This window comes from Hypanus sabinus, chromosome 23 (genome assembly GCF_030144855.1).
Source record: "Hypanus sabinus isolate sHypSab1 chromosome 23, sHypSab1.hap1, whole genome shotgun sequence".
NCBI classification, from domain to species: domain Eukaryota; kingdom Metazoa; phylum Chordata; class Chondrichthyes; order Myliobatiformes; family Dasyatidae; genus Hypanus; species Hypanus sabinus.
The window spans coordinates 50758425-50781431 of record NC_082728.1 but is presented as its reverse complement, the minus strand read 5'-3'; the positions used below and the strand labels follow the sequence as shown (position 1 = coordinate 50781431).

General features: G+C 40.7%; 1 protein-coding gene across 2 annotated transcripts in view; it reads left to right on the top strand.

Annotated features, from left to right (window-relative positions):
• The window catches only part of LOC132380187 (voltage-dependent T-type calcium channel subunit alpha-1G-like), a 319151-nt gene that overhangs the window by 29892 nt on the left and 266252 nt on the right, over positions 1–23007 (top strand). For both annotated transcript variants that reach the window (XM_059948872.1, XM_059948871.1), the window contains exon 3: positions 20451–20548. In XM_059948872.1, coding sequence (XP_059804855.1) covers positions 20451–20548 — 98 coding nt within the window. The remainder of the gene's footprint in view (positions 1–20450; positions 20549–23007) is intronic.

Here is a 23007-nt window from a genome sequence, read left to right as displayed (position 1 = left end):
GGGTTATCATTGTAAAACAGATGAAATGGAGTATTTAAAATAATTCTATGGTATAAGCTGAAGGACATTTCTGTCTTATATTTAAAATGAGTTGTATATTGCCAGGTTTCTGAGTTCAGTCAGTGCCCAGAAGAAAAACCTATGCTTTTGTTCCCTAATTGTTAATTACAGTATCAAGTGAAAGCTGAAGATATTAAATTGAACAAAAATTGCCATATTTGCATTTCCCTTTGGTTTTAATGGTTTCAAGATCACTCTGTAGAAGTACAGGGAAAAAATAGTCAGCTTGTTTTTCTCATGAAGTGACTGTTCACCACCTTCAATAGCAAAATATCTACCTGATCATGCAAAATACCATGTGTTCTGGCTTTAGACAGGATTGACATCATCTGAATAGGAGACTGAATGTTTGTATTTCGTGAGTGATTCCCATTTTCGAAGTCTTCAAGTCACCTGCTTTATATTAAATACAATTCCTGCTGTTCACAATGTTCTGCTTTGCACTTGGAATTTGACAAGGGAAGGTTCTAACTTAATTAAATACTTTTGTGCTTTCCTGGCAGAGCCAAGGTATCACTGCTTGATTTTCACTTAAATTTCTTAAAGCACCTGCCTTCTTTGGCTGTTGTGTTGAAGCCAATGAGATTCAATCATCCTGAAACAAATTTTGTGTAAATACATACAAGTGTTGTCATTTAATGATAAGTAAAAGAATCAATAAATTACAGAAATCTTGAAAAATGAGATACAACTGAACTTAGTATCTAACTGGTCACTGTAGCCTATATTCTCAAATTTTGTGAACTGAAGGATGCAAATAGAGAGAAAAAGTCATCCTCTTTGATTAGCTTTGTAAGGCATTATTAATTTAGAATTATCACTTAACTAGATGGCACAGGTGTAAAGAGAATCAAAAAGTGAGTTAGATTCTTCCCCTCCACCATCTGAATGGATAATGAACACTACCTCAATACTTTTGTTTTCCTTTCTGCTCTTTTTACTCTACTTATTTAATTTAGTTTCAGTATACAGTTCTTACCGTAATTTATATGTCTTTATTATGTATTGCAATGTATTGCTGCTGCAAAACAGAAATTTCATAGCATATGTCAGTTATATTAAATACAATTCTGAATGAATCTTTGGATTTTTCTACCCCAGGTTATCATGGTGGTGAGATCATTGAATATATTGAAAACAAGAGATTCTCAAGGGAATGAAGGGACCCGGAGAGGGTGGGAAAATTGCACTGAGGCCTAGATTGAATCAACCAAAACATTATCGAATAGCTAAAGCAGATTTGAAGGGCTTCCCCTACCCTCACCCCCACCAATTCTGTTTCTTTGTCCAGATGTTCACCTGTAAACCTACAGCACAATTTTATTAGTGCCCTTCAAAAAAGAATAAGGTTATTAAAAAGTTCAGAATGACAAGCAATGTACTTCAGATAGTTAGCTTACTTAAAATCACATACTTTGAAGACAGAATTATTCATCACTATGTCCCTAATCATAGATTAAATGAAGCACAACATAACAGCATATTTTGACTTATTGTGTGAGAGCAATGCCTCTGGTGTCAGCTTTTAATCTATTGACATGTGGCACAGTACATTCAAGGATAATAGGAAAAATTACAAGGACAGAATGTATAAACTGAGTGCATAATTCTCAAGTTAAGGTAAAGTAATTAAAGTGAGTGTAAGAATGCGTAGAAAAACTGAAAGGTTGACTATTTTCTAAATGGAGAGAAAATATGAAAATCTAAGGCACAAAGGCACTTGGGAGTCCTTGAGCAGGATTCCTTAAAGGTTAATTTGCAGTTTGAGTCTGTGGTGAAGAAGGCAAATGTGATGTTAACATTCATTTCAAGAGGACTAGAAAATAAAAACAAGGATGTAATTTTGAGACTTTATAAAGCACTGGTGATGTTTTACACAAGCGAGGCAGTGGACAAACCCAAGTGCAGAACACCAGCGCAGAGGCAGAGTCTGGAGGCATTCTTGATGTAGCAAGCATGGAATCAGTATCCAGCAGTGATGCTAGACTTAGAACTGTCAGTCCTAAGAACCATGAAACAAGGTTACTCACACCAGAGTCGACCATCATACTAGTAGCTCCTTGTTGTGATCACAGGGTTTTTATACTGCATTTGCTGATGGAAAGCAGGTGTGTGTAGTTAGTGGAACCTGGGAATGATTGGATACTACACGAGGGGATTGAGGCCCAATTCCTGAGGTAAAGAGCCAGGTGGACGATTGCCAGAAAGGACCATGACAGGTGAGGCCTCACTTAGAGTATTGTGAACAGGTTTGGGCCGCTTATCTTAGAAAAGATGTGCTGAAACTGAAGCGTGTTCGAAGAAGGCTCACAAAAATGATTCCAGGATTGAATGGCTTGTCATGTAAAGAACATTTCATGCCTCTGGGCTTGTATTCACTAGAATTCAGAAGAATGAGGGGTTATCTCATTGAAACCTACTGAATAATGAAAGGCCTTGATAGAGTGGATGTGGAAAGTATGTTTCCAGTGGGGGAATTTGTTTTGAAATGGTAAGGTCAGTTAATGTAGTTTGACACTTGTCAGGTACGATGATGATAGGACAGAACAACACACGACATGATGGAGCAGGGAAGTGAGAATGAGATATAAAGACACTGTGGTGAACTACATATACCTGTCTGGACACGCCCTCTGCTGACTGCTCCTGTGGCTCCTCCCACAGACCCCGGTATAAAGGCGATTGAGGTCTGAGCCCGGCCCTCAGTCTCCAGGATGTAGTATGGTGGTCAACCACTGCTTGTTCTTTCTTCCAGTCAATAAAAGCTGATATCTCAACTTCATGTCTCAGAGAGAGTTATTGATGGTGCATCAGACACTTTCAGAGCATGAAGTGTGGAGTCATGATATATGCACTATCTAATTAAGCACCAAGATATGTTGCAAGTACACAACAGTAGCAGCGAGGATACAGGCTTTGAAAGTAAGTTTAACATTAGTTGTCAGAATAGAGTAATCTGGGATTCAACATTTCTGATGTTTTTAGAGCCAGCACACCAGTTCCGAGATGGAAATAGTGGCTTGACCCATTTGAATTTTATGCCAACAGTAAAGGACTGATAGGGGACGATAACTCAATTAATTATACAAAACAACAAAGGGGAACACTACTTTTGCACCTTGCAGGACCAAATTTGCAGGATATGTTCTCAACACTACCAAACACGGCACAAATCCACGGAGTCTGTGGAAGCAGAGTCCTGGGCTTTGGCTAAGTGGGCTTCGGCGTAAGGGGACTTCGGTAAGCCTGTGTGATTGCTCGCTGAGGGGAAGAAGGTAAGGTCGCTAGGTGCTTTTTAGACTTATTCTATCAATCCAGTTCAGGTATGGGGGAGACAGTCAGAGCAGTGGTGTGCTCCGTATGCAGTATGTGGGAAGTCAGGGTCAACACAGTTGTCCCTGATGACCACACCTGCAAAAGGTGCGTCCAGCTGCGGCTCCTATCAGACTGAGTTAGGGAATTGGAGCGGGAGCTGGATGAACTACGGATCATTCGGGAGGCAGAGGCAGAGATAGATAGGAATTATCAGGAGGTAGTCACACCAAAAATCCAAGAAGCAGGCAGATGGGTGACGGTCCAGAGGCAGGGGGAGCAGGCAGAGAGAGCAGAGCACCGCTGCGGCCATTCCCATTAACAATAAGTATACCGTACTGGATACTGTTGATGGGGATGACCTACCAGGAATGAGTTGTAGTGGTCCTGCCTCTGGCACAGAGGTTGAACCCTCAAATAGGAAGGGGAGGAGGGAAGAGAAGAGAGCGATAGTTTTAGGGGATTCTATAGTCAGGGGGGCAGATAGGAGATTTTGTGGGGCAGATCGGGAGTCTCGGATGGTATGTTGCCTCCCTGGTGCCAGGGTCCGGGACATCTCAGATCGGGTGCAGGCTATTCCTGAGAACGAGGGCATGAACCCAGATGTAGTGGTCCATGTAGGGACCAATGATGTAGGTAAGGTGAGTGAGGGGGTCCTGCTTAGAGAGTTCAGGGAGTTAGGAGTGAAGCTGAAAGGCAGGACCTCCAGGGTGACAATCTTGGGATTGCTACCTGTGCCACGTGCACATTATGCACATTAATATGAGGCTGAGAGCATGGTGCAGGAAGGAAGGGTTCAGGTTTTTGGATAATTGGTCTTTGTTCCAGGGACGTTGGGATCTGTTTCGAAGGGACGGTCTACATCTGAACTGGAGGGGTACTAACATTCTTGCAGGAATGTTTGCCAGTGCTGCTCGGGGGGGTGTTTAAACTAGATGTGCAGGGGGCAGGGATCCAGAATACGAGAGAAGATGATATGATGAAGGATAAGGGACAGGTGGGAAATACAGGTTTCCCAAATATTAATTGTGTAAAGGAGAAAGGTGAGACAGAACATGTGTTGGAAAAGTTACATGTACAGAGGGTTGGTCAGAAGGAGCATGGGGTTAAATGTGTAGAAGGTTTGGGTGATCTTGAGAAGGTCATCAAAATTCAAGGTGCAATTAGCCCGATGGAAGTTCAAGGAGCTGGGTTAGGTACAGTAGACAGTGTTTTAAGCAAAGAGAGGAGGAATGGGCTAAGAATTCTATACTTGAATGCGCCTAGGGTCAGAAATAAGACAGATGAGTTTGAAGCTCAGATGAAAATGGGGAACTACGATATCGTTGGGATAACGGAGACATGGCTGCAAGGGGATCAGGCCTGGGAATTGAGTGTACCAGGGTATACGTGCTATCGTAGAGACAGAAATATGGGAAGAGGGGTGGGGTGGCCCTGTTGGTGAGGAAGGAGATTCAGTCCTTAGCAAGGGATGACTTAGGAACAGGGGAAGTAGAGTCTGTGTGGATTGAGCTGAGGAACAGTAAGGGTAAAAAGACCCTAATGGGTGTTGTGTACAGGCCCCCAAACAGTAGTGTGGATATTGGGTACAAGTTGATTAGGGAGTTAACATTGGCATGTGCTAAAGGTAATGCAATCGTTATGGGAGATTTCAACATGCAGGTGAACTGGGAGAATCAGGTAGGTGCTGGACCCCAGGATAGGGAGTTTGTGGAGTGTCTAAGGGATGTATTTTTGGAACAGCTTGTGCTTGAGCCAACCAGGAATGAGGTTATTTTGGACTTGGTGATGTGTAATGAACAGGAATTGATGAGTGATCTTGAAGTAAAGGAGCCATTAGGAAGTAGTGATCATAACACGATAAGTTTTTATCTACAATTTGAGAGGGATAAGGGCCGATCAGAGGTGTCAGTGTTGCAATTAAATAAAGGAGACTACGGAGCCATGAGGGAAGAGCTGGCCAAAGTTAAATGGGCGGATGCCCTGGCAGGAAAGACAGTGGATCAGCAGTGGCAGATATTCTTGGGGATAATACAAAAGGTGCAAAAGCAGATCATTCCAATGAGAAGGAAGGATTCAAAGAGGGGGAAGGGGCCACAGTGGTTGACAAAGGAAGTCAGAGATTGTATAGCATCAAAGAAAAAAAAGTATGACAGGGCTAAGATGAGTGGGAATACAGATGATTGGGAAAGTTTTAAGGAACAGCAGATCTTAACTAAAAAAGCAATACGGAGAGAAAAAATCAGGTATGAGCTCAGTCTAACCAGGAATATAAAAGGGGATAGCAAAAGCTTTTTTAGCTATGTGAAGAGAAAGAAGATAGTTAAGAACAATGTTGGCCCCTTGAAGAATGAATTGGGAGAAATTGTTATGGGAAACAGGGAAATGGCAACAGAATTTAATGCATACTTTAGATCTGTCTTCACCAAGGAGGACACAAGCAATCTCCCAGATGTATGGATGGGCCAGGGTCATCAGATATCAGAGGAATTGAAACAGATTGACATTAGGAAAGAAACTGTGATGAGTAGACTGATAGGACTGAAGGCTAATAAATCCCCGGGTCCAGATGGTCTGCATCCGAGGGTTCTAAAAGAGGTGGCTCAGGAAATTGTGGATGCATTGGTAATCGTTTTCCAATGTTCCTTAGATTCAGGATCAGTTCCTGAAGATTGGAGAGTGGCTAATGTTATCCCACTTTTCAAGAAGAGAGGGAAGGAGAAAACGGAGAACTATCGCCCTGTTAGCCTAATGTCAGTCGTGGGGAAGATGCTTGAGTCCATTATTAAGGACGAAATAGTGGCATATCTTGATGGCAGTAATAGGATTAGGCCGAGCCAGCATGGATTTACCAAGGGCAAATCATGCTTGACTAATCTGTTGGAGTTTTTTGAGGGTGTAACAAGGATGTTAGACGAGGGTAAGCCAGTGGATGTAGCATACCTAGATTTTCAGAAGGCATTCAATAAGGTGCCACATAGGAGATTGGTGAGTAAAATCAGAGCTCATGGCATTGGGGGCAGGGTTTCAACATGGATAGAAAACTGGTTGGCAGATAGAAAGCAAAGGGTAGCAGTGAATGGGTGTTTCTCGGACTGGCTGGAGGTGACTAGTGGGGTACCACAGGGCTCTGTATTGGGACCACAGCTCCTTACGATTTTTTGTCAACGATTTAGATGAGGGCATTGAAAACTATATCAGCAAGTTTGCTGATGATACTAAACTGGGTGGCAGTGTGACATGCGAAGAGGATGTTAGGAGAATACAGGGAGACTTGGATAGGCTGGGTGAGTGGGCAGATACTTGGCAGATGTCATTCAATGTGAATAAATGTGAAGTTATCCACTTTGGAAGCAGGAACAAGAGGGCAGAGTATTGTCTGAACGGTGTCGAGTTAGGTAAGGGAGAAATGCAAAGAGACCTAGGAGTCCTAGTTCATCAGTCAATGAAGGTGAATGAGCAAGTGCAACAGGTAGTGAAGAGGGCAAATGGAATGTTGGCCTTTATTAAAAGGGGAATTGAGTACAAGAGCAAGGATGTCCTTTTGCATTTGTACAGGGCCCTGGTGAGACCACACCTGGAATATTGTGTACAGTTTTGGTCTCCAGGTTTAAGGAAGGACATTCTGGCAATTGAGGAAGTGCAGCGTAGATTCACTAGGTTGATTCCTGGGATGGCAGGGCTGTCTTACGCAGAGAGATTGGAGAGATTGGGCTTGTACACACTGGAATTGAGGAGATTGAGAGGGGATCTGATTGAAACGTTTAAGATAATTAAAGGATTTGATAGGATTGAGGCAGGAAATATGTTCCAGATGTTGGGAGAGTCCAGTACCAGAGGGCATGGATTGAGAATAAGAGGTCAGTTATTTAAAACAGAGTTGAGGAAAAACTTCTTCTCCCAGAGAGTTGTGGAGGTGTGGAATGCACTGCCTTGGAAGATGGTGGAGGTCAATTCTCTGGATGCTTTCAAGAAGGAGCTAGATAGATATCTGATGGATAGGGGAATCAAGGGATATGGGGACAAGGCAGGGACTGGGTATTGATAGTGAATGATCAGCCATGATCTCAGAATGGTGGTGCAGACTCGAGGGACCGAATGGTCTACTTCTGCACCTATTGTCTATTGTCTAAATCACAGACTCTGTGGCAGCAGTGGATGCACTGAATGCTTTCTTTCTTCCCCAGATCAATACTGGGTTTGACCGTCAGCATTTTCATCAGTTGCCCCAAAAAAAGGTGAAATAGTTCAACAGTTCTCTACTTGCCTTTGGCAGGCAACAAAGGACTGTAATTTTCTAATTGACATAGACAACTAAATCAGGGATGCCATAGTGGGAAAATGTAACTCAGTTTACGTGCAGAGAAAACTACTGGAAAATATGCAGGGTCGAACGCTTGCCCGCAGACTGGAAATAGCGGCACAATGTTAAAAAGTAGAGGAACAATTGTCAACCATGTCACCATAAGGGACCCAGCCGGTGACTGTATGCTGTGTTTCACACCGTGAGGACACAACTCATGACAAATAAACAGGAGAAAAGAAAGTCTACTAATACAAATGTAATGCTACAGATGTGGAAACACAGATCACCTGGGTAGAGACCCAAAGTGCCCAGCTCATGGACAGACATGCAGAAAATGCAGTGGAATGGGCCACTTAGCAAAAATATGCCGGATGAAAGGATTTAGGACACAAAAAGTGAATAATGTTGAGGATGAACAGAAAGAATTTGCATTTCTTGTTAATGAAACAGAGTCATCTAAAAAAAGTACTTTTTGTGTAGAGGGTGCAAATGTGTGAATGTTAGTAGATTCAAGAGACAGAAGTAATATACTGGGTGAAAATGTGTGGGGAAAAGCATGTTAGAGAAGATAAAGTGCCATTCATATATTCCTAAGCAGAAGAGAAAGCTGACCCATGTTCATCTAGCATGTCACTGGAGGGGGTGAACGAATGCAAAGTAAGTATTGGAAACAGAACTGAAAAGGCAGAGTTTATCGTAATAAAAGGGAATGATGAACCACTCCTAGGCAGAGGAACAGCAACAAAACTGGATGTGTTAAAGACTGGAGAAAATGTCAGTAGTGACAGACGTTAAAGAGTCACTTAGGCTGCAGTACTAAAAGTGTTTGAAAAGGTAGGAAAGATGAACAATAAGCAATCAGTCTGTACATTCATCCAAAGGTAAAGCCTGTGGCCCAGCCACTCAAGCACATACCTTACAACTTCAGGGAGGCTGTTGAGAAAAAAAAGAACTGCTAATGAAATTGGACATTGAGAAAGTTGAAGGCCCAATTCCTGTGATTAACCTGGTAGTAATTTTACCAAAACCCAACAAGGTCATCAGAATGTGCCCAGATGTGAGAAGGGCAAATTAAGTAATTGTGAGAGATATCCCATTCAAACTGTAGATGAGATACTACAAGGTATGAATGGAACTGCGGTGTTCAGCAAACTATACTTGAAATGGGGCTAACACCAGCTAGAACTAACTCCAGAATCTAGAGAGATAACCACCTTTACTGTGCACAATGGAGTGTATAGGTACAAGAGACTGATATTTGGTGTGCCGTCAGCCAGTGAGCAATACCAGCTTGAGATAGCCAATTCTTTAGCTAGAAATGAAGGAGTTGAGACCATTGCAGACCCACTGTCAAGGTTACTGGGAGAGACTGCTCAAAAAGAGAGAGACAAGCATGATTCAGAGGAATATGCCAGGTTCATAACTGTGTGTGGTACACCCAAAGCCCTGACAACATGAGAAGTGGAGAGAGCATCAGCCACAGATCCAGAGCTGCAGGGAGATGAAATCATGCATGGCTTTATTGGTAGAGTAGATTCCATGAGCTGAAAGGCCAGTGCTACTGTGGTCCCATGCTCCTTTTCAGAAGGGAATCCTATTTGTCTGAAACTGCTTCAAAACCCCTTCAGGAATAAAACTTCTTTAAATAAATAGCATGATGTAAATGGTTGATTCAATGCAGATGTGTTCTCTTTTGTGAAACTCAGCCTGTTAGCAAGCTGACACCAGTGGCATTGCTTTCATACGGTGAGTCAGAATATGCTCTATTATGTTGTGCTCTATTTAAACCATTATCAAGATTGCTAAAGTTATTGGACTAACAATCTGCAGGACTGGATTAAATCTGCTGGCGGAGTTCAAAGTAAATTTATTGTCGGAGTACTTGCACGTCACCGTATACAACCCTGAGATTAATTTTCTCGTGGGCATTAGCTGTAAATAAAAAGAAGCAAAAACAATAATAATAGAATTCCTGCTGCTCTCTGTAAGGAGTTTATACATTGTCCCCATGACTGCATGAGTTTCCACCAGCTGCTCTGGTTTCCTCCCAGTCCAAAGACATAGCTGTTGGTAGGTTAATAGGTCATTGTAAATTGTCCCATGTTTAGGTTAGGGTTAAATCATGGGTTGCTGGGTGGTGCAGCTTGAAGGGCCAAAGGGCCTACTCTGTGCTGTACCTCAATAAATAAATAAGCAATAAATACTGAGAACATGAGATGAAGAATCCTTGAAAGTGAATGCATAAGTTGTGGGAACAGTTCAGTGTTGGGATGAATGAAGTTGGGTGAGGTTATCCCCTCTGGTTCAAAAGCCTGATGGTTGAGGGGTAATAACTTCTCCGGAACCCGGGGGTGTGGGTACCTTCTCCCTGATGGTAGCGAATTTTAAAAAGACTCAGTATTACTATTGAGTAATTGCCAGATCCTTATACAAACTTACTTGGCTCCACAGTTCCTTTCAAGTGAGAAAGTCTGTTATCACATATGTGACTCCAAACCAACCAATGTGGTTTACTCTTAACTGTTCTCTAAAGTGGCGTTGCAACCTACTCAGTTCAAGTAAGGAAACAGGAGTAACTGCTGGTCATACCAATGTTGTCTCGTTCATGAAAGATGAACGGGTTTTTTTTTAGCAAATTGCTGTACGAAAGATGCTATGTTAAGGAACATTACAGTTGATTAAGGATCAATATTTTTGTTAGTTGCAAAAAACCTTAGAATGCTTTGAAAATTGCTATAAGAATGCAAGGCCTCCTAATATCAAGATACCTTCACCATGTTGTGTAATAGTGAAAAAAAGATATGAACCAATTACAATTAATCAAAATGGAGGATGAATATCAAATGTGTCAAACAATGAATTTACAGCAATATCCAGTTATTGTGGCTTTGTATTTTCTTTTTGACATATCCTTTAAACTCTCTGGCAGTTGCATCCACAAAGAAAGCAAACTCTTAGGCAATTAAAATTGAGTGCTGTATAAAATTTCTTACTTTTATTCTAATTATAATATACAGTAGGTATCTAATCCAGGTATTATAATACCGGCAACCGCACAGCTTTCCTGGTTAATGTCAAAAGTATTTCCAGCAATGACCCACAGGTACACTTGACCTGATTTCTCCAGGCCTGCCGAAGGGTTTCTGCCCAAAACGTTGACTGTACTGTACTTTTTTCCATAAATGCTGCCTGGCTTGCTGGGATCCTCCAGCATTTTGTGTGTATTGCCCTCCATAATGATGTGTCTATCTAAAACCCTCAAACTCCACCAGACCACCTTATTCCACTACCAATCTCTGGCACTCTGCGTAAAATATTAACACTTATGTCACCTTTAAGCTGCCCTCATTCTCCAAGCTTAGAAATATATCCTCTCATTTGACATTTCTACCCTGAGGAAAAGATTCTGACTGTCTACTTTAACTACTCCTCCCATAATTGAAAGAAAAAAACTTTATCAGGTCTCCCTCCACTTAGCCTCTGCTGCTCTAGGAAGTACAAACCATGTTTGTTCAACCTTTGCTATAGCCTCTACACCAGGCAGCATACTGGTAAACCTCTTACACACCCTCGCCAAAGCTTCTATTCCTTTCCTATAATGGGGCAACCAGAATGGCACTGAATACGCCAAGTGCTGTCTGACTCAAGTTTTATACAACATGGCTTTGTTACTCTTATATTCAACACCTTTACCAGTGAAGGCAACCGTACCTTACACCTTCTTTATTCAGCATAACCACCTTCAGTAAACTATGGACCTGGACCCAAAGATCCCTCTGCACTTCAATGCTGTTAAGGAGTCTGTCACTAACTGTATACTTTTTCCTCCCAAAGTGCAACATCTCACACTTGCCCAAATTAAACTCCGCCTGCCACTTCCCTCTCTATATCTGTTACTGTACTATTTTCTACTGTGTTCTTTAATAGTCCTTTATAGTTTCCACAACTCCACCAATCTTGGTGTTGTCCGCAAACCTTCTAATCCACCCATTTACATTTTCATTCAAATCACAAACAAAGGTCCCAGCACCAATCCCTGTGGAACCCCCAAACTTTGTCTTCAATGGGTAAGCCAGTTCCAACTCCAAGCAATTCACCCTGTAACTCATGCACCTTTATTTTCCAAATCAACCTACCATGCCTTAATATAGTCTATGTAGATAACATCCACTGCTTTACCCTCGTCAAACTCCTTTGTCACCTCCTCAAAAAACTCGATCAACTTTTGTAAAGCAGGCTTGCTCCTCAGAACCTTGTTAATTTTGGCTAAACAGGCAAGGCATTTCCAAATGTGCACAAATCCTATCCTTCAGTACCCGTTCCTTCCACTGATGTGAGGCTCACTAGATTATAATCGCCTGGATTATCCCCACTTCCTTCCTTGAACAAAAGCACACAATTTGTTCGACTCTTTAGTCATCTGTCTTTTTCGTCAGACAAGTATATAATGCCTTGGAATTCTCCTTGATCCTGCGCACCAAGGCCTTGCTAATCACTTGCTTCCTGCTGCCTTTATATTCCACAAGGGTCCAATCTGATTAAAGTTTTCTAAACCTTACACTCGCTTCCTTTTTCTCCTTGACTAGAATCTCTCAGGCCATCATTGTCATTACAAATATAGAGGGCTATGTGCTAGGGAAATTCTAGGCAGTTTCTAGAGGAGGTACATGGTCGGCACAACATTGTGGCCCGAAGGGCTATAGATTTCTTTGTTCCTTAGTGTTCACCAGAATATGCCAATCCTGAACTCTGATCAGCTAGTTTTTAAACAACTACTATATGATATATAGTAGATGTCTGATAGCAGCTGCACACAATCAATGCCCTTTAGCTCCTGTCTCAGACTGATATAATTTCCCTCCCTTAATTTTGTACCTTAATGCTTAGGTGACTGCTTGAGATTCTGACTTGCTTCCCACCCAAATTGTGATATAGAAATTGCACGTGCATGATTTATTTTAACATGAAGTAGAAGTTGTATACCAGCTGCCTTTCTAAGTTCAAAGTAAATTTTATTATCAAAGTACACCTTACAGGCCCCTAAAAGTGACTGTCCTGCAGGCTTACTCAGCAAATCTATCTATTAGTAACTATAACAGGATCAATGAAAGATCAACAAATGTTCAGAAGACAACAAACTGTGCAAATGTAAATATAAATAAATAGCAATAAGTAACGAGAACATGAGATAATAAGATAATGAGCCCTTAAAGTGAGATCATTGGTTGTAGGGACACTTCGATGATGGGGGTAAGTGAGTGTAATTATTCCCTTTTATTCAAGGGCCTGATAGTTAAGGGGTAGTAACTGTTCTTGAACCCAGTGGTGCAAGTCCTGAGGCTCTTGTACCTTTTATCAGTAGGCAGCAGTGAGAAAGTGATGGGGATCTCTGATGAAGGACGTTGCTTTCCTATAATAGTGTTTCATGTCGATTCAGCTTGTTTTTGAGGTCTTGGGCCAGAAGATGACTGTGGAAATCAGACTCTGTGGCATAGATGTATATGACCCCTCAACAAACTCCAGATTTAGTTTTTACAGTGTAGTCTTTAACATAATGCAGAAAACATAACAGTCATTAATGCACAGCAGATTCTTACTAGCCATACAGTTATAATGATCAGACGTGTTTATTGGTGTTATTTGTCAAGTGATTAATAATGGATAGGATCCTAGAAGACTAGCTTTTTGTTTTGTAAGTGTGCACAGGATTTTTGACATCCATCTGGAAATTTATTATCTCTCCTGAAACAATAAGTTCTCTAAGATCGCAGCTCCCTCTTAGAAATGCATTCAAGGGTGGGTTTAAGAGTACAGGCTCAAACCCTAAAATAGTTTTGAATCAAGCTTGCTGCAAATATACAAAGAGAAGGCATTTCTTTGACTTATCAGTATCTATCACATGTTCATTCAGAGCTCAGAATTAGTTTCTATCTGAGAAATAAATAGCAAAAGATAACTGGATGAAAGCTATTTTCCAGAGATCTTATCTAAAAGTGAACACTTGTCAGTTGATTGCTAAAGAATAGGGAACACTTAGAAGATAGGTTTCAGTTCATCAGTGGCTGGCATTAACAGTGGGCAAAGCAATGTTTAAGTGTATCATTCTGAGGCTGGTACATAATTGTAGGTAATGATGCAATGGAACAAATGATTGAACATGGGTCCAGTAAGAGAAGAGAGGCTAAGTACACCATTGTGCATCAGAGAAACCCTGGCTATATGGCATAAAGTTCAAAGTAAATCTACGATCAGCACATTGTTGTTCCTCTCCACGCCTTGTGGCACATCAAGTGGCAACCTTGCCATTTCTTTAGCATTTGTCTTATTGTTACGAGGCTCAGCACTCAACCCAGCATGAATGGAAAGCATGCATAGAGCTGGCCAGATTTAAACCTGGGGTCACTTGCCTCGAAGTCCATTGCAGATGCCACTACACCACCGGCCGGCTAATATCACCACGTACAATCCTGAGATTCATTTTCCTGTGGGCATACTCAGCCAATCTATAGAATAGTAACTATAACAAGATCAATGAAGGATTGAGTAGAGTGCAAGAAGACAACAAACTGTGAAATAGCAAGATAAAGTGTCTTAAGATGAGATTATTTGTTGCGGGAACATGTAAGTGGATGAGCAAGTGAGTATAGTTATTCCATTTTGTGATTTCAAGGAGAATGGGGTCAGAGGGAGCAAACACCAAAGCTTGCTTAACTGCAAGAAGATCTGAAGATCAAGATCTCAAACTTCATTGCAGCTGACCAGTTGAGCTTGTCCCTTTTAACTGCTTCCAATTCAGGCCTCAAGTCTCCAATTAAGGTCTGCTTTGTACTGAATACCCCTCACTGTTTTCAGGCCTGGAACACACAAAATAATTTTATGAAAGAGGTATCAAATGTTTGACATCAATGTTGACCTTAGTATATATGCAAGCACATGCCCAAAAGAATCAGAATGAATTTCTAAATTAATACGCAGTGTCTGATGGTGTGCAGAATTTGGATTTAATTCATTCTCGGAGTGTGTGAAACATTATGCTTTGCAAAAGAATGTCTACTTCAACTCTCAAGAGTTCCATGAAATCCAAGTTCAAAATTCTGATTTGGCACTTTGTACTTAATTGCCTCAATCTGCACTTTGCTTTTATATATAAAAAGATTGTGCAAACTTTTCCAGAGAGTGATGTCACAGCCTGAACAAACATGGCTGGGAATCAATCAGTGACTTCATTCATTAAGTAGCCCATTGAGAACTCAGGCAGCTTATCTGTTTGGGTTATACTGTGATTACATTGTTCTTAAGGAATCCATTGTTAGTTTGCCCGTGTAAACATTCATTGTCAGTTGGAAACCACCCCCCCCCCCCCATTTTAATCTGGGATCTTCCTCTTTCCTTTCCAGTCTTGATGAAGTCTCGCTCCAAGATGTCAACCGTTTATTTTCATAGATGCTGCCTGACCTACTGAGTTTCTCTAGCATTTTGTGTATGTTGCTCTGGAAATTCCTTAGCTAGGTGGATAAGAAAGATGTTAAAACCCAAGCAGTTATAAAGATAGCATGGTCAAATTTGACCCTCAATCAAAATAGTTATATGAGCACTCCAACAGCAACTCAACATTTCTGTTTAGAACTGAACAGTACAACACACTTGGCTTGAAATTTACTGATCTCAATGAGAGGCAGTACTAGTTCAGCCCTTTTCTCACCATTACCATCAGGTAGGAGATACAGAAGCCTGAAGGCACACACTCAGTGATTCAGGAACAGCTTCTTCCCCTCTGCCATCCAATTCCTCAATGGACGTTGAAGCTTTGGACACCACCTCACTTTTTTTAATATACAGTATTTCTGTTTTTGCACATTTAAAAAATATTAACATATGCAATTGATTTACTTGTTTATTTATTATGTTTTATTTTTATTTTATTAATTTTTTTTACTCTCACTGCTAGATTATGTATTGCATTGAACTGCTGCTGCTAAGTTAACAAATTTCACATCACATGCCAGTGATAATAAACCTGATTCTGATTCTGGTCAAGATGGTCTGAGATGGGTAGATGCACCAAATGAAGAATCCAGATACAGAAGTTAAAACCTGTAGTGTCACACATTCAATACATTAAAATATGTAAAACTGTATCACAGTGACATCATAGTATAAAATTTGATGTAATTAAATTTACATTTTCAATCACTTTTCTCACCTGGCATCAATTAGAAAGTAGAAGAGGAATGTTCAGTTAAGGGATTGAGGCTGCCATTTGCTTCTGTGGGCCATCCATACGTGTACTGGATCTTTGGACCTGCAGATAGTTTCATTCCATTTGAGGAATGCAGTTAGCCGTGATGATCTCAGTAATCAGGTACTACACTCAAACTCATTGGCTACATTCAAACATAACAGAATGACCAGCTACAAACACGTCGGCTATGATCTTATCAAATGGCGGAGACTTGAAGGGCCAAATAGCATACTCCTAATCCTAATTCATATATTTACACACAGTAATTCACTGGGATTTGGTTAAAAATGCTGAAACAGATTTCTGATTGTTGGTAGCCTGAAATGTTTCTCTCTCGACAGATGCTTCCTGCACTGTGACCCAAGCATTTTGTTTTCTTTTCAAATTTTTAGCATCTGTGGTTCTGTTCTTTTCAATTGCCTTTCAAAATCTGCTTCTGTTTTCTTAAAATATTCTTGCTGTTTCTATCAAGAAATCTGTTGTGTTTTTTGAGCTGTTGCTCTGCTTGCCAACATTGCATTTCAGAAATAATGTGTAGGTGGTTTCTGCTCCCTCGTTCCCGTATCTCTCCAGCTCGGTATCTTTCTTAACCCTCTCATTGTTTTCCTCTTTCACTCCTTTTTCTCAATTTCCCTTTATCTTTTTATCCTTATCATCTCCCCTTTCCCCATTTCTTTTTTTTTGTAATTTATTTTTTTATTGAAGTTCATTAAACAAACATTTCCATAAGATGTATTTCAGACATTGTACATATATATCATATAATCATATATATCACAAATCTCCACGAAGTATTTATCTCATAGAAAAGAATGGAATTGTAGCCATCCAAGCTACAATGATTGAATCCCAGGCTGATTTAAATAATAGAACTGTTTTTGTCCCAGCATGCACTGGTGTCCTGTCAGAGGTGAATGGCTGCTGTGCCAGGTTACTAGATTCAACTTCGAACCATGCCTTCCTGCGCTGGTCCACCTTTGTCAAAAGTGTTCATGAGTGTTCATGGCTTCTCACACTCATGCTACTCTCAGTTCCCTCCTCCTTTCTGTCCCAATCCCCTGACCTTCAACTCTCTTATCTCTTCACTTTTCTGTTCCCACGCTCTCTTGATTGTTCTCTGCCCCAGTTGTTCTCTTTCCCCTCCCTCCCTCACTCTACCCCCTCCATTACGTTTCTTTTTCTGTATTCTTCCCTTGTATGCTGATTTTAGGGTTTTTTGTGCACAAATGAGGAAAATATAAGTGGTTCATGAAGGCAGGTGGTTACCTTTAATTCTTTATACTTTAATTTACAGTAGCCACATAAGAATAATAACCAGTATGACCGAATACCAATTAATCACACTCAGGTGATGTTAACTGAGGGAGAAATATTAGGTAGAGGCAAACTGGTTTTGTTCAAAACAATACAAGTTCTTTCAAATCTACCAGAGAGGACAGGCAGGATACAAGTTAAGCATCTTGTCCAAGAAACTTCACTGACTTGTGCACTGACTGAACAGCCTCAGCACTGCAGTCAGTGCACAAAGCTAGATTTTACTTTCAAGACCCACAACTTTCTTTGCCTATGTTGCCACTGCTGCTACATCATGTAATAATCATGGAATTCATTAACTGCAAAGGTGCTGGTTGTACTTGGAAATAATTTGAGCAATTCAGGTATTTTCATCGGAAGAGAAATTAAAAATAATGTTAAGTGTTATTTCATGGTTAAATACCAATGGTTACTATGGAAGCAAAATAGTCCGTGTTTGAAAGCAAGTCTCAGGAACTCTTCTTAAACATGACTGGCCAGGAACATTTTGACAATTTACACTAAATATAGTGCAAATGTAAACAAGCAGAGTTGTTCAAGTGCTGAATTTACATCTTCCTGCACTATCATGACAGCAACCAGTAAAATTCAAAGTAAAATTTATTATCAGAGTACATACATGTCACCATGTACTGTTGACATACTTAGCAAATCGACAGAACAGTAACTGTAAACAGGATCTATAAACTGTAAACATCATATGGTAGCAAATATTATTGAGATGCTATCACTATCAGAACATCAAACATGTCGAAATGTGAAGAAAATCCATGGGCTCCACTTTCAGAGTTGTTGACTGCATCACTGGACACTTCCAAGTTTCTAGAAAAAAATCAATTACAACTGAAATTAAAGAAACATTCACTTTTGAGTCCAACTCAATGAGATCTTAATATATCGTTACATAGACTTAAAGAGAATATTCTTTTCATCAGAGACAGGATATACAATGTTTCACACAATATTCCTGCATTATTATTTATTGCAGTTTGACATAAGTAAATCAGAATCAAGTTTATTGTCACCGGCATGTGACGTGAAATTTGTTAACTTAGCAGCAGTTCAATGCAATACATAATCTAGAAAAAAAGTAATAATAAATAAAATAAAACATAATAATAAATAAACAGGAAAATCAATTATGTATATTGAATAGATTATTTAAAAATTTGTAAAAACAGAAATACTGTAGATTAAAAAAAGTGAGGTAGTATCCAAATCTTCAAAGTCCATTTAGGAATTGGATGGCAGAAGGAAGAAGCTGTTCCTGAATCACTGAGTGTGTGTCTTCGGGCTTCTGTACCTCCTACCTGATGGTAACAGTGAGAAAAGGCCATGCCCTGGGTGCTGGAGGTCCTTAATAATGGATGCTGCCTTTCTGAGACACCTCTCCCTGAAGATGTCCTGGGTACTTTGTAGGCTAATACCCAAGATGGAGCTGACTAGATTTACGACTTTCTGCATCTCATTTAGCTCTCTAACTGAATTAACCCTGAGTTGTATCAGTGTATTATCAGCATTTCAACCATGTAGCCCCTGTGAAGCCTTCCTTCTTCCAACAGTGAACCATTTGCCTGCTGTTTCTGTATTTTTAATACGGCCTTTTCATACCTTCAGTGGCTTTAAAATGTTCACCAGCTACTTCCACTCCAAAACTCCATTGAGCTCTGTGTGAGCAAACACGAGGAAATCTGCAGATGCTGGAAATTCAAACAACACACACAAAATGCTGGTGGAACACAGCAGGCCAGGCAGCATCTAAAGGGAGAAGCGCTGTCGATGTTTTGGGCCGAGACCCTTCGTCGCAGTAGAACAGAGGGATCTAGGAATACAGATACAAAATTCCCTAAAAGTGGCGTCATAGGAAGATAGGGTAGTAAAGAGAGCTTTCGGTACATTGGCCTTTATAAATCAAAATATTGAGTATAAGAGTTGGAATGGTATGGTGAGGTTGTATAAGGCATTAGTGAGGCCGAATTTGGAGTATTGTGTGCAGTTTTGGTCACTGAATTACAGGAAGGATATTAATAAGGTTGAAAGAGTGCAGAGAAAGTTCACAAGTATGTTACCAGGACTTGAGAAACTGAGTTACAGAGAAAGGTTGAATAGGTTAGGACTTTATTCCCTGGAGTGTAGGAGAATGAGGGGTGATTTGATAGAGGTATATAAAATTATGATGGGTATAGATAGAGTGAATGAAAGCAGGCTTTTTCCACTGAGGCTAGGGGAGAAAAAAACCAGAGGACATGGGTTAAGGGTGAAGGGGGAAAAGTTTAAAGGGAACATTGGGAGGGGCTTCTTCACACAGAGAGTGGTGGGAGTGTGGAATGAGCTGCCAGATGAAGTGGTAAATGCGGGCTCACTTTCAACATTTAAGAAACACTTGGACATGTACGTGAATGAGAGGTGTATGGAGGAATATGGTCCAGGTGCAGGTCAGTGGGACTCGGCAGAAAAATGGTTCGGCACAGCCAAGAAGGGCCAAAAGGCCTGTTTCTGTGTTGTAATGTTCTATGGTTCTATATCTTTAAGGGGGAAAGTGGGTGGGGAGGTTTCCTACCTGACATGAGCTGTGGGAGGATGGATAAAGATAAATGTATGGAGAGGGGCAGATTTAGGTTGAAGCTCTTTTGATGAAACCTCCAGGTGATCATCCAATAAAACTTGGCAACTGAAAATAAAAAAGATGTCTCCAAATCTATACCACGTTTGTCGAAATGCGTCAACTGGTACATTGGCTTTCATTTTCTTTCCCATTCACTAAGCCTCTGAATTTCCTGCGTAGTTTCCATTACAGGTAGCCTAAATGATGTTGCTGTTCTCAAATTGGAGACCATTCTGGCTAGTTGCATCACCGGCTAGTATGGTGTTTCCAATGCACAGGATTGGAAAACCTGCAGAGGGTTATAAATTCAGCCAAATCCATCCTGGGCACCAGCCTTCCCACCATGGTTCATGAACATGACCTCATTATTTTGCTCTCTTTTTGCAACCACTGATTTATATTTTTGTATTGCTTATTGCAACTTATAGTAAATCTTTATATGTTTTGCACTGTACTACTGTCACAAAATAAAAAATTGCATGATCCACATGTCAGTGAGAATAAACTCGATTCTGATGGGAAGAACTTGAATTAAATCCTACAACAGTTACCTTTTCCATATTCAAGGTTAATACAGTTTGGATAATCATTTCATTTCATTTGCTTTTCAGTATGTTAGAGTATTCATTGGACCTCCAGAATGTCAGTCTATCAGCAGTCCGTACTGTGAGGGTCCTGAGACCACTACGAGCCATTAACCGAGTTCCTAGTAAGTATAATTCTTCCTCAGTAATACTTATAAGTTTTTCACTCAATATTTAATTTATTTGAGTTGCTGATGTGTAGATAGCTAAATGTGAAGATTCCATTTACCACCGACCAATAATTTGAATGTTTTAAATGAAGGAATATGTGGTAAATCACAATGCAAAAAAAAACTACCATACCTTTAAAAGGGAAAATGAGTGGTGAGGTTTACCACCCCATAACCTCCGTATTCTGTAACTTCTTCCATCTTCAATGCATCCTACCTCTAAGCAAACTTCCCTCCCCCCACCCCGTCTCTATTTTCCACAGGGATTTCTGTCTGTGACTCACTTGTCCATTCGTCCCTCTCTACTGATCTTTCTCCTGACCTTACTCCTGCAAACGAGACAAGTGTTACACCTACCTCTATACCTCCACCCTCAGGGCTACAAACAGTCTTTTCAGCTGAAGCAACATCTCACCCACGAGTCTGTTGGGGTCATCTACTGCATTTGCTGCTCCCGGTGCAGTCCCCTCTACATCAGTGAAAGCCAACACAAACTGGGAGGCCACTTCACCTTTGCTCCATCTACCACAAAAAAGGTGTGATTTCATAGTGGCTAACCATTTCCTATTCCCATTCCCATTCTGACACATCAGTCCATGGCCACCTCTAGTCACGATGAGGCCACTCTCAGTTGGAGCAGCACCTCATATTCCACCTGGGTAGCCTGCAACCTGATGGCATGAACATCAATTTCTCTAATTTTTGGTAATTTCGCTCTCCTCCCACTTTCTCTCTTACCCCTTACTCATTCTGTTCCCTTCCCCTGCTCATCATCTCCCTCTGGTGCCTCTCTTCCTTCCCTTTCTCCCATGGTCAACTCTCCTCTCGTATCAGATTCCATTTCATTGAGCACTTTATCTCTTCACCTAAAACTTCCCAGTTTCTCACTTTATCACCCCTCCCCAACCATCCACCTTCCCCTTCACCTGGTTTTACCTATCACCTGCCAGGTTGTACTCTTTATTATTCCCATCTTCTTATTCTGGCTTCTTCCCTCTCGTTCCAGTCCAGACAAAATGTTTGATCCTGAAACACCATTTGTTTATTCCTCTTCATAAATGCTGCCTGACCTGCTGAGTTTCTCCAACATTTTGTGTCTGTAGCTCTGATAAATCTAAACAAATGCGATTTTCATTTCATAGCGTGTCACACCACACAGTCAGCCATTCTTGTCTGGTGTGTAGTGTCAGGATTGGTCTCCTTTCGGACTAACTGGGTCACAGTATGAACATTCCTAACTCGACCCTTGTTTTTTATGAGGCCAAGGGGCTAGCTCGATGCTCAACCCAGCACAGATGGTGGGGGGGTGGGGAGGAGCGGACTAGGTTCGAACTTGGGAGCCTTCGCTCCAGAGTCCACTGCTGATGCCACTGTGTCCCCAGCCTGCTACAAATGTGATTATGAAGGAGAGTAGGTTGTAGTTCGTTGGGAGAAAATATTGAGAGGTATGATAATAAATAGGCAATAGTTGACATTTAAAAATGCATAAATTGCAAAAAATAAACATTTCTTTACAACACAAAAACTCAAATATAAAGCGATTCATTGATGGGTGACAAAGGAAATTAGTGACAGCAATATATTAAAGGAAAGTCCAAAAATTCAAAGCAGATTGATTATGTAAGTAAATATATGTTACCATATGCGACTCTAAGATTCACTCACTTTTAGACATTCACAATTAATATAAAGAAACAAAAAAAACAAGCTAAGTAACAATAATAATATATAAATAAGCAATAAATATCCAGAACATAAGATGAAGAGTCCTTGAAAATGAGTCCATACATTGTGGGAAGTTTAATTTTGGGATGAGTGCCCCTCAAGAGCCCGATGGTGTGTGTCCTGAGGCTCTCAAAAGTCCTTCCCGAAAGGCAACAATGAGAAGAGAGCATGGCCTGGATGATGGGAGTCTCTACTGTTTTCCTGTGATAGTGCTCCATGAAGATGTGTTTAATGGTGGGAAGGACTGATGGACTGAACTGTATCCATTACTTTTTGTATGCTTTTCTGTTCAAGGGTGTTTCCATACCAGGCCATGATGCAACCAGTCAAAATACTCCCCACCTCACATCTATACAAGTTTGTCAGAGTTTTAGATGGCATGCCAAATCTTCACAAACTTCTAAGAAAGTAGAGGTGCTGCTGTGTTTTCTTTTTAATGGCATTTATGTGCTTGACCATGGACAGATACTCTGAAATGATAACACTGAGGAATTTAAAATTGCTGATGAGGACTGACACATCGACTGTCGGTTTCTTCCCCCGAAGTCAACCATCAGCTCCTTGGTCATGCTGACATTGAGAGGTTATTGTTGTGGCCCCACTCAGTCACATTTTTAATCTCCTGTATCACCTTTGATTCGGCCAGCGACTGTGGTGTCATCAGCAAATGTAAATATGACACTGGAGCT